Genomic DNA, 12,532 nt, shown 5'->3' with positions numbered 1-12,532 from the left:
CATACCGCTCAGAACAGGGACCTTGCAGCGACCTGGCATGCTCAACACGAGCAAGTACAAAACCAGATAAATTTCATGACGCATACATCGGCAGTGACCATGACGTAGTGCTCGCCACCATCAATCTGAAGAACAAGGCTTCACAAGAACCATCGCATCAGATTCGAAGTGGAGGAACTGACAGATACAGAGATAGCAGAGGATATTGAAACACATAAAGGCAAGTTTGCAGCCATGAACATCCTTGACAGGGAAATCGACGCCATCACCAACATAATTAAGGACGTCCTTCTGTCATCGACCGAAGACGTTCTTGTGAGATTTCGAAGAAACAACAAGTCATGTGTGATAACTGAAATCATAGACATCTGAGAAAAAAGAAAAGAGATGGTTTATTGGTGTATGGTTTATTCAATATATTCAATATAGAATAGACATACAGTCCATGAATATACATAGATCCATATAAAAAGGCATGAAATGTGATTAGCATTGAATTTTATCAGTTATTATGTGTTAACAGGGCAACTACACAATCTGTAAAATATACTTATTTTGAAAGTCGCAATACAGAGTAAAGCAAATAGAATTGAATTGATGGTCCCTTATGTCATGAAACTTCTTATGAGGAAATATTTTTGTTAATTGCATGTACTTTTCGACTGTTTCAATTTTAAAAGGCCCATTTATATTTACCCGGTGTAAGTAATGGTCATTGTGGAACATACTGCATATACGATTCTACATTTTGAAAAACATTGTTTTTTCTTCAAACGATAAGGACATCTACACAACACTATTTCAAGTGACCCTACATATAAAATGCACAGCAATAATGATATCATTACTTTTCAGAATGACTCGAAATAAGTCACCAAAGCCATAGTAAAGAGTGAGATCACGAAACGAATGAAACATTCTGCCGCACACAGGCCAGTCATGGTATTGTTTGAACAGTCGTTGGATAAACACATTCATTAACCAAAAATATCGAACCAAATCTGTTCTGTTAAGTATTGTTACTAGCCTTAAATTCGCTCCCCGAACATGAATTGCGTGTTTAGTTTAAAAGAAACGCCTGACGCGAATACTTTTTCTTGCGATATAACGATTACAGTTTGTATAACAAATGCTAGGTACATCATTATAATAAATAACAAGAGCACCGCATAACGGGTGCCAACGCTCGGCTGCGGATGCAGTTTTGAATAAATGAAAGCTTGTCAGAAGATTTTTTTAGAGGTCACAGTGACCTTGACCTTTGATCTAGTGACCCAAAAATGGGTGTGGCGAGTAGATCTTATCAGGGTGCAGCTACATATGTAGTTTCAAAGTTGTAGGTGGAAGCACTTTGATTTTAGAGCCAATGTTACGGTTTTAGCATGACGCCAACGGCGGACGGCGGACGACACGACGAGCTGGCTATGACAATATCTCGGGTTTCCTCTGAAAACAGCCGAGCATAAAATGATAAAGACACCTAACAATACATTTAACACAACAACCTCTCAATTTACAATAACAATTCACCAAACGGTACATACCAGTCTTGTTACTCTATTCTCTTTTCACACACAGATCCAGAAAGAAAATAAAACATCTTTTATTATGATTCTTGGCAAAGATAACCAAGCGATAAAAATGTATGTTCTAATAAGAAAAATATTGCATTTTCTACTCCATTCTGTACGGATAAATAAGGGATAGACATTGTACTCAAGTATCAATTGGGTTTTACAGTTTACTTTTGTGAAGAAAGAGGTCCGATGCGTGTTTTAACATTAATAGATGTAATAGCTTTGAAATATGCGTTATATTATTCTATGCCTTGCCTAATATATTACAAAAAGATCAGGCAGTAATTTGTTATTCTCTATGTATTAAACGCCTATCAAATAATAGGAAAAAGTCACCTTGAAAAGGTTTATTACTAAGGGGTACTTTACGTTCTGATAATATACTAAAAGTAAATATTGAATCATACGTACATGTCTTCATTCATCGCAGCCGTTTAATGGTAGTTGTTCACAGGTTGAACCATCGACCCGTTTCTTTTCTTTATCCCTCTCCTAAATTACACTTATGAGAACCCGAGATCCCATTTATCTTCGCTTCAGAGGACTTTGTGGTAAGTAACAGGAGCTATTGATGTACCTCCAAAGGGAAGATATTTTACAAGATCAGCCAACGATGTGGCATGTGGAATACAACCAATATGTGTGTATCTAGTAGACTAATAATTTGTTATTCTTGTTATGTAGAAAAATCGTAGAAAGTTATGGCGTTTATGATTCACTTGCAAATAAAGTGTGTCAATTGCAACATGTGAAACCTTTCTAACGTTTTCACCTGATAAATAGATAATGATAGAGCCTTCGTTCCTTGTTGAAATATGAAGAAGCTTATCAGGGTATACCGGTACCGGAAAGGACAGGCACCTACTTATGACGGAATATTCCTTTAAACATGTCATGCATTATACGGGCGTATAAACAAACAATTATTAATGCAGAGAAACTCAAACATTGTTGCAGCAGCAAAACATAAAATGTTGCGCGCTTATAATACTGTGATTACTTTTTGTGAAAAAGTATGAAGGAATAATAGTACATCACAGGGAATGTATATTTGTCACGCGCTTACACATGCAAACGTCTCCCTGACAGTCGTTTTTAGTGCTATTATCAATACGACAGCGAACGATGTGCGTAATTGTTATGTTTGCGTAAAACAAAACATGCGAAATTGTATTTGCTTATGTCGGTTATGGTGCATTCGAAATAAAGTTTGAGTTGAGCCGTCGCGTACAACTGCTATTATATGTATCTTCTGCATCTTATCCAGGGATGGCTCACTATTAGAGCATTCTACGTGTGGAGTTTTGTGGCCAGTGTTTTTATTTGTTTGTTCTTTCGTTAGTTCATTCGTTCGGTAGGTTGGACATTCCAATGTTTTCAACAGTAGTTCAGTCCTAAAACGACCGCTAGTTAAGCTCGATTGGTCATTGTCGGCTCGTGTACTACTTACATGTAGCCCGGGTATTCTTAAGTAAACTTAAATGTACCACTGGTACAGAAAATATATTAACATGTACCCGGCCAATTTTAGTCTTTACCCGACTTTTATTCCCGCCTAAAATCCGATGTCGTAAAACGCGCTATGGAATACAAATCACAATTCTTTTTGGTGTCCGTGAAACCTGTTCAAACTCCGAATGCTTTGAATGGACCGTTCGAATGCCAGATTATTCGCGTTCGTATATTCGTCAGAATATGTACATGCATTGTCAAAACATTGTTCGAAATTGCAGTGCATGGAAGGAAATCAGCACACGGGCATTGGTGGAAAAGTGCACTAAACACTATTTGTGTCAGTGTTGGGTAAGAAAACAATCTAAATACCATGCATTAAGAAATTGTCGTGAAGTACGGAAATATATAAGAAATAGCATGGTGTTAATTTCATTAAATTAAGACTTCACTTAGGCAGAGTTTGTTTGTTCAAAAGCGACGCGTGTCTTTAATCTACTGTTAAAACACGAGGCCGCAGGCCCGTACCCAGGCACTGGGCCCAGGGGCCCGGGCCCCCCCAGCTGGCTGTTGATTTATGATTTTTTAATAATGGGCCTACTGCAAATTTTCTCACATGAAAGGGCCCACAGTACACTTCCCTGCAATACAAATGTGCAGATGCATAGTAGTACAGTCCAACCCCTCTTAAGCAGCCAGTCAAGGGAAACAGCCAAATTGGCTGCTTAAGCGGGGTGGCCTCTTAAGAGGTTTTTTTTACCATTTTTACCCCGGCATGTCACAAACTGTTACAAAATCTTGGACCCCCTTCCCTAAAGTACGTCACAAACTCACACTTTCGAACATGTTTTTTTTAAATTAATACTTAATTTAAATTTAATCTAAAACTCAATTCACTATTAAAGGGATCTTTTCACGCTTTGGTAAATTGACAAAATTGAAAAAAGTTGTTTCAGATTCGTAAGTTTTCGTTTTAGTTATGATATTTGTGAGGAAACAGTAATACTGAACATTAACCATGCTCTAATATAGCCATTATATGCATCTTTTGATGATTTTAAAACCTAAAAATTATAAAGCGTTGCAACGCGAAACGATTGAATAATTTGGAGAGTTCTGTTTTTGTCGTTAAATTTTGTGAAACTACGAAGATTGCTTATATAAGGTATAAAATACGTCATAAATGTGTACTCGGCGGAATAGCTCAGTAGGCTAAAGCGTTTTTACTTCAGGACTCTGGCAGGACTCCAGGGGTCACTGGTTCGAAACCTGCTCCGGGCAATGTTCTTTTCCTTTTTTTAATTTTGTTTCTTGATTTTTTACTGGAGCTTTTATGATCCAATGTTTACATTTATCAATATAAAGCATTTAATGAATAAGTTAAAAAAATGCCAAAATCTGTGAAAAGGCCCCTTTAAACCGTATTAAAATTTCACTTACCGGTAAAAGAACTTTCACATTACAGGCTTTTATAACTGTAGGGTTGTTACGATGAGCAGTATGAATATTTATCCACGTGTTAACCTCTAATAAAAGCGAAATTATAATTTAGATTTTCTTTCAACCCTTTACTAACTAAAAATGGAACAGTCCAATTATTTCGTCATTGAAATCTGTGTAGAGGTTGTGCCTATTGAATAAGCCGGCCCAGCCAAGTTGCCTATTAAACATTCGAACAACAGAATCAGGAGATACGCAATTCGTCTTATTTTGACATAAAACTAATTCAAATGTTTCACAAATTTTTGAAAATTATTTTTAAATTCTACTAAAGAAATAATAAATAAATTCTACAATTTTTTTTTATAAATATGTGACATCACACATGGCCTGACTCCCCTCCCCCATGTCACAAACTGCCACTTTCTTACTCACCCTCTCCCCACCTGGAGCGTGACATACTTTATGGACGGCCCGTAATGGTTAAAGCTTTAGACTTCAGAAAGGTGCTGATTTACTTGTTATATATCCATAAATTTATAACACAACATGTTTCTATATGCATTAAAATTCACCTTGAACAGTGCCTTATAAAAAAAATCTATTCTGGAGGGGCAACCCCTCCCGCACCCTCCCCGTTTGGGCCCCCAGCCAACATTTCTTGGGTACGGCCCTGGAGGGAATCATATAACTGATGCATTCAATGTTTATTTCAAAATACACTTAAAACTTAATTTCTGTGTGCATCCAGCGAATGTTGAAATGTTTTAATATATGTGCTTGGAATACGAAGAATATGAAAGTGTGTGTGTGGTGGGATGGGGGGGGGGGGCATCTCTTTTGAGTGCATGGGGATTGACATCATGCACTATTTTTCATGTTTTACAGTTCGACGAGCTTTTTAATCGTGCAGGTAATGATATGTATTAGGTTTCATTCCACTAAGTGAATTTATGAGGAAGATGCGGAGAACTAGATGTATCGGGGGAGTACCAATATGTTATGAAAGTGCAACCCCGTTTCATGTTGTGATCGCTGCGTCTGGTTGACAATAATTGAAGTGCGCTCGTCGGGTAACATCGACAGAGATATCTGTACAACTACCTTATTCTTGAGTTCAGTCATTCTCACGGATTTCTCTCATCAAAAATATAATTGTGAATTCAAGTATGTGTATGTGTTATACCTGTTTTGGAAAGCTTTTCTAGCATATTGTTGAACATAGAATAAAAGGAATCCGATATTCCGACGACATGACAATTGTCAGTTGATTGTACGTATCTGTATTCTATATTGACTAGTTCATATATATCATATTTGCTTTACCTTGTGAAAACGATACCAACACGGATTTAGTGGCGATTTTTCTACTCAGTTACCTCTTTTAATGTAATTCTATGCATGGTGAACAGTGGCCCTAACCACTAGGCCATGAAGACGTCTACTGTCGGAAGAACGAAGAATTCATGAGAACCGTATCGTAGCCGGAAATTCACATGGAATATATTGTGACACACACAAAGGAGCATTTTGTTTCGCATTATATTTGGTACCATACCACATCTAGCGTTGAAATTTTTGCTATTACTTTTAGGAACAAAAGTTTATTTTTCGAAATATATTCCGAAATATTCGTTCATTTTGATTGTTTATGTGCTTTTAAAATTTATACTCATGATACGACCTCGATTGTAAATACATCAGGACTTTGTTTCACTAATCTACTTGTGCAACTGACAGACTTCACGAACACAATTCATATTGATTGCTTATATTTAACTATATTATTATCTGTTTAAAACGATGCACAGTGTCAATTTTACTTCATATAGCACAAGAAGTTGTAATTTTAAATGTTTTTTATAACTTAATGCGAGTCTACACATAAATTTGTGCACCAGAAAAAGAATGGTAGAAGAAGTTTTCAACAACGTATAAGCAATATCCAGACTATTAAAATATTTGATGTTCAATATTCGATGTTGTACTTCATATTGCTAGTTATTAAACTGAACTTGTCATTATTTGGATCCTGCTGCCTATCTAGTGTTGTTCTTGTAGTATCCATTCGCAACCTAATTGAGAGGGTTTGAAATAAAATGCATTATGCGAAAATGGGTCTTATTCCTATGTGTCATGTCTATCCTGTCAGTAATCTGAGAACAATAAAGGGTGGGTGACTCTATAACAGACAAGGTTGCACATGATTTGTGCAGTGCTGCGCTGATCTGGAGCAATGCTGGCTGCATACCGCATAAGACCCATTTCCGTAAGACTCGGCTCATATGTATTACCATTCTACACAACCAATGCATATTTATTAGATTCTGTAAACAACTGATCGAGCTGAATTGATTTTAGCATGCCTATTATAATTGAATACTCTGCATATCAAACTGCTTAAAAGGAGCCACACATGATATTTCACAGAGGAAGAAATATTCCAATTGATGCAACATTTTAATGAAAGTTTCAATAAAATGCACATGAACTAAAAATATCGCAAATTATGTAAAACATAACAAAGATCTATACAAATAGTACAAAAGTGCAAAAGAAACATAATCAAGTAATAAAAACTGAAAAAAATAAATAAAACCTACTCTTTGAATATTAAAATACAATGTACCGGTAGGCATATGTACCCTGTTATACAAAGGTTCAATGTGTTATTGCTTACTGGGTGAGTACATATTTTAGGAAGTGTTATGCTAGTTAATATGTGTTTTAATGCAAGCTATGACAGCAACATAAAACTTCCAGTTTTTTCTATGAGTAAAGAATCAAGTGATTTTAAAATTCATAAAAACCATTACAGAAAAAAAGACATGTTTATGGACTGTTTTTTTGTGAAAACAGGGGTTAATTCATATGCGTATAGTATCATGCCAGATTAGCCTGTGCAGTCCGCACAACACTTTCCTCTTTCCTGGAAATTTTACTGTTTAAAGAAAGTTCCCGCTAAATGAAAATCATTTCTTGACCACCTGCACAGACTAATCTTGGACAAAACTTTATGCACATGCATTAAGCCTTTTTTCTATATACCCGCTCATACTCTTCAAAGTTTTAGATAATACTAAAGCCTATATAGCCATATTAGGAAAAATGCCCCGCCCCCTGGCAGCCATGTTTTACAAGCAACAGGGGGGGGGATCTTCTGACCATATTTCATGATGATTAGACAATAAATATGGCCTCTAGAGTGTTAACAAGGGTTTACTGGCGACCATGTTTTCAACCAACCGGAACCATTTTGGAATTCGTCCGAGATATCATTGGTACAAATCTTCTGACCAAATTTCATGACGATCAGACAATAAATGTTGCCTCTAGAGTGTAAACAAGGTTTTACTAAGGCCATATAAAGGAAAAATGCCCTGCCCCCTGGCAGCCATGTTTTTCAACCAACTGAAACCAAATTGGAATCTTCTGACCAAATTTCATGAAGATCGGACAATAAAAGTGACCTCTAGTGTGTTAACAAGGCAAATGTTGACACCGTACGACGGACAAAAGGCGATCACAAAAGCTCACCATGAGCACATTGTGCTCAGGTGAGCTAAAAAAGGAGGAAACAGTCTCTAGCGTGGCTTAAACCAGTGTCTTTGGCATTAAAAGGTTATTGACTAAACCAATCAGTCATCCAAACTGTTCTATTGTTACAGACATTTTATACCTCACTTAATAACACAATTTAACAAAAACAACATTATCATTCCAAATCATTTTGTGTTGGTAATGCCTGATGATTTTATCAATTTCAAATGATTATCATTCATAAACGAAGCTGAATTTTCCGCATTAGTCTAAGTGATCAGTGTTATTGGACACTCTGATTAAAGGTGTTCTTTTATTTTTTTGATGTGTGACAAAGAATGGAAACATTGACAGTTCTACAAACTGGAAACAAGTACCTTAAATAGCTGAGAATATATATACTTGATAAGTTGTATATTTAAAGGTTTATGTTTTAAACATCATATTAAATATTTTGCTTAAAAGTTATGTAGAGACAGTCCACAATTTTAGACAAAAGTCACTTCATCTGTATGAGAAAACCCCAAGATGGAGTTCCTCACATCTAAAGAACTATCCAGCTTGGTTGATGACATAGCAGAGGAAGAGACCATTGATTTAGACAGGGGGGTGGGTGTAGAGTGATGAAGAGCGTGGCCATCTGTGTCCACTGTGGACAGAAAGCTGTCTTCAGAGGAACCAGTCACTGGACTGTGGAGCTGTGTGTGCCGTGAATGCCCTGGTACGTTGGTGCGCGGTCTCGACACATGTCTGCTCTTGTTTTCTCTGTCCAGAGACGAGTCGCTGCTATATGGACTTGACTGGGGACTGTCAAATAAAAATGACTGGTTGAATGCCTGGGGTACAGTTGAAAACCAGTCAGAAATGTCACTTGACATATGAACACTTTCGGGTTTAACAAATTGAGCTTTAGTTCGCTGATTTACAAAGTTGCGTGACTTCGACAGGTATTTATTATGACTGTTGCTGAAGCCAATATCTTTTAAGCTCTTCTCCGTCATTTGAGGGTCAGAAAAATCACCTTTCTCCGGGAAACTACCAAAAAAACTGTCTGCTTCATCCTGACTTGAGCTTTTATCTGTAGACTTGATGGCTGACTTTGGTGTTCCCACAACAGCTTTAGCCTCATTTTTCTTAGGTGTTTTGACACTATCTCTAGTATAAGCAGCAAAGTTTTCATTAATACTCTCAATGTAATCATCAATTTCGGACATTAAATCCCTCGAAGAGCTCTTCTTGTGTTTACCATCCCTGGTGGAGGGGGAGACTGTCTTCTCGCGACTTGCCTTCAAGGTGAGATCATCCATGCTGGTGCGTAGGAGTTCTTGGGGCTCTAATGTCGGTGAGAGGAGCCCATGTGGGGCGTGAACATTCCCATCCGGGACTCGCTTTGGTGTCTGACTCAGAGCAGCAGCGTCTGAAACATAATCATTCTTTTACACACAACATAACAAGTATATAATAAAACAAAACAGGTAGATAGATAGAAGCTCTAGAAGTATAGCTGTATAAGAGCACAACAATGTGTATGATAAAAGCTCCAGAAGTATAGCTGTATAAGAGCACAACAATGTGTATGATAGAAACTCTAGAGGTATAGCTGTATAAGAGCACAGCAATGTGTATGATAGAATCTCTAGAAGTATAGGTGTATAAGAGCACAACAATGTGTATGATAGAAGATCTAGAAGTATAGCTGTATGAGAGCACAAAAATGTGTATGATAGAAACTCTAGAAGTATAGCTGTATGAGAGAACAACAATGTGTATGATAGAATCTCTAGAAGTATAGGTGTATAAGAGCACAACAATGTGTATGATAGAAGATCTAGAAGTATAGCTGTACAAGAGCACAACAATGTGTATGATTGAAGATCTAGAAGTATAGGTGTATGAGAGCACAACAATGTGTTTGATAGAAGATCTAGAAGTATAGGTGTATAAGAGCACAACAATGTGTATGATAGAAGCTCTAGAAGTATAGCTGTATAAGAGCACAACAATGTGTATGATAGAAGATCTAGAAGTATAGCTGTATAAGAGCACAGCAATGTGTATGATAGAAACTCTAGAAGCATAGGTGTATACGGCACAACAATGTGTATGATAGAAACTCTAGAAGTATAGGTGTATGAGAGCACAACAATGTGTATGATAGAAGCTATAGAAGTATAGGTGTATGAGAGCACAACAATGTGTATGATTGAAACTCTAGAAGTATAGGTGTATGAGAGCACAACAATGTGTATGATAGAAACTCTAGAAGAATAGGTGTATGAGAGCACAACAATGTGTATGATAGAAACTCTAGAAGTATAGGTGTATGAGAGCACAACAATGTGTATGATTGAAACTCTAGAAATATAGGTGTATGAGAGCACAGCAATGTGTATGATAGAAACTCTAGAAGTATAGGTGTATAAGAGCACAACAATGTGTATGATAGAAACTCTAGAAGTATAGGTGTATGAGAGCACAACAATGTGTATGATAGAAACTCTAGAAGTATAGGTGTATGAGAGCACAACAATGTGTATGATAGAAGCTATAGAAGTATAGGTGTATGAGAGCACAACAATATGTATGATTGAATCTCTAGAAGTATAGGTGTATAAGACCACAACAATGTGTATGATAGAAACTCTAGAAGTATAAGTGTATGAGAGCACATCAATGTGTATGAGAGAAGATCTAGAAGTATAGCTGTATGAGAGCACAACAATGTGTATGATAGAAACTCTAGAAGTATAGCTGTATGAGAGCACAACAATGTGTATGATAGAAGATCTAGAAGTATAGCTGTATGAGAGCACAGCAATGTGTATGCTAGAAACTCTAGAAGTATAGGTGTATAAGAGCACAACAATGTGTATGATAGAAGATCTAGAAGTATAGCTGTATGAGAGCACAACAATGTGTATGATAGAAGATCTAGAAGTATAGGTGTATAAGAGCACAACAATGTGTATGATAGAAGCTCTAGAAGTATAGGTGTATAAGAGCACAGCAATGTGTATGATAGAATCTCTAGAAGTATAGGTGTATGAGAGCACAACAATGTGTATGCTAGAAGATCTAGAAGTATAGCTGTATAAGAGCACAGCAATGTGTATGATAGAATCTCTAGAAGTATAGGTGTATGAGAGCACAACAATGTGTATGCTAGAAGATCTAGAAGTATAGCTGTATAAGAGCACAACAGTGTGTATGATAGAAGATCTAGAAGTATATGTGTATAAGAGCACAGCAATATGTATGATAAAATCTCTAGAAGTATAGGTGTTTAAGAGCACAACAATGTGTATGATAGAAGATCTAAAAGTATAGCTGTATAAGAGCACAGCAATGTGTATGATAAAAGCTCTAGAAGAATTGATGTTTAAGAGCACAACAATGTGTATGATAGAATCTCTAGAAGTATAGGTGTATAAGAGCACAACAATGTGCATGATAGCTCTAGAAGTATAGCTGTATAAGAGAACAACAATGTGTATGATAGAAGATCTAGAAGTATAGCTGTATAAGAGCACAACAATGTGTTTGAAAAAAGATCTAGACGTATAGCTGTATGAGAGCACAACAATGTGTATGATAGAAGATCTAGAAGTATAGCTGTATAAGAGCACAACAATGTGTTTGAAAAAAGATCTAGACGTATAGGTGTATGAGAGCACAACACACAACAATGTGTACAATGTATGATAGAAGCTCTAGAAGTATAGCTGTATAAGAGCACAACAATGTGTTTGATAGAAGATCTAGAAGTATAGCTGTATAAGAGCACAGCAATGTGTATGATAGAAGCTCTAGAAGTATAGGTGTATAAGAGCACAACAATGTGTATGCTAGAAGATCTAGAAGTATAGCTGTATAAGAGCACAACAATGTGTATGATAGAAGATCTAGAAGTATAGCTGTATAAGAGCACAGCAATGTGTATGATAGAAGCTCTAGAAGTATAGGTGTATAAGAGCACAACAATGTGTATGCTAGAAGATCTAGAAGTATAGCTGTATAAGAGCACAACAATGTGTATGCTAGAAGATCTAGAAGTATAGGTGTATGAGAGCACAACAATGTGTATGATAGAAGATCTAGAAGTATAGCTGTATAAGAGCACAAAAATGTGTATGATAGAAGATCTAGAAGTATAGCTGTATGAGAGCACAGCAATGTGTATGATAGAAACTCTAGAAGTATAGCTGTATGAGAGCACAGCAATGTGTATGATAGAAGCTCTAGAAGTATAGGTGTATGAGAGCACAACAATGTGTATGATAGAAGATCTAGAAGTATAGGTGTTTAAGAGCACAACAATGTGTATGATAGAATCTCTAGAAGTATAGCTGTATAAGAGCACAGCAATGTGTATGATAGAAGATCTAGAAGTATAGCTGTATAAGAGCACAGCAATGTGTATGATAGAATCTCTAGAAGTATAGCTGTATAAGAGAACAACAATGTGTATGATAGAAGATCTAGAAGTATAGCTGTATAAGAGCACAGCAATGTGTATGATAGAA

General features: G+C 36.5%; 1 protein-coding gene across 16 annotated transcripts in view; it reads right to left on the bottom strand.

The window, feature by feature from the left end:
* Nucleotides 1-6,915: 6,915 nt before the first annotated feature.
* The window catches only part of LOC127865158 (regulator of G-protein signaling 12-like), a 168,068-nt gene continuing 162,451 nt past the window's right edge, over nucleotides 6,916-12,532 (bottom strand). For 11 of the 16 annotated variants that reach the window (XM_052405061.1, XM_052405054.1, XM_052405056.1 and 8 more), the window contains one exon: nucleotides 6,916-9,426. In XM_052405061.1, coding sequence (XP_052261021.1) covers nucleotides 8,498-9,426 — 929 coding nt within the window. In that variant the 3' untranslated portion in view covers nucleotides 6,916-8,497. The remainder of the gene's footprint in view (nucleotides 9,427-12,532) is intronic. The other 5 variants (XM_052405064.1, XM_052405065.1, XM_052405066.1 and 2 more) reach the window with 2 other exon arrangements.

This window comes from Dreissena polymorpha, chromosome 1, assembly GCF_020536995.1.
Source record: "Dreissena polymorpha isolate Duluth1 chromosome 1, UMN_Dpol_1.0, whole genome shotgun sequence".
Classification (NCBI taxonomy): domain Eukaryota; kingdom Metazoa; phylum Mollusca; class Bivalvia; order Myida; family Dreissenidae; genus Dreissena; species Dreissena polymorpha.
The sequence above is the reverse complement of the archived record's forward strand: the minus strand, read 5'-3'. Positions and strand labels throughout refer to the sequence as shown.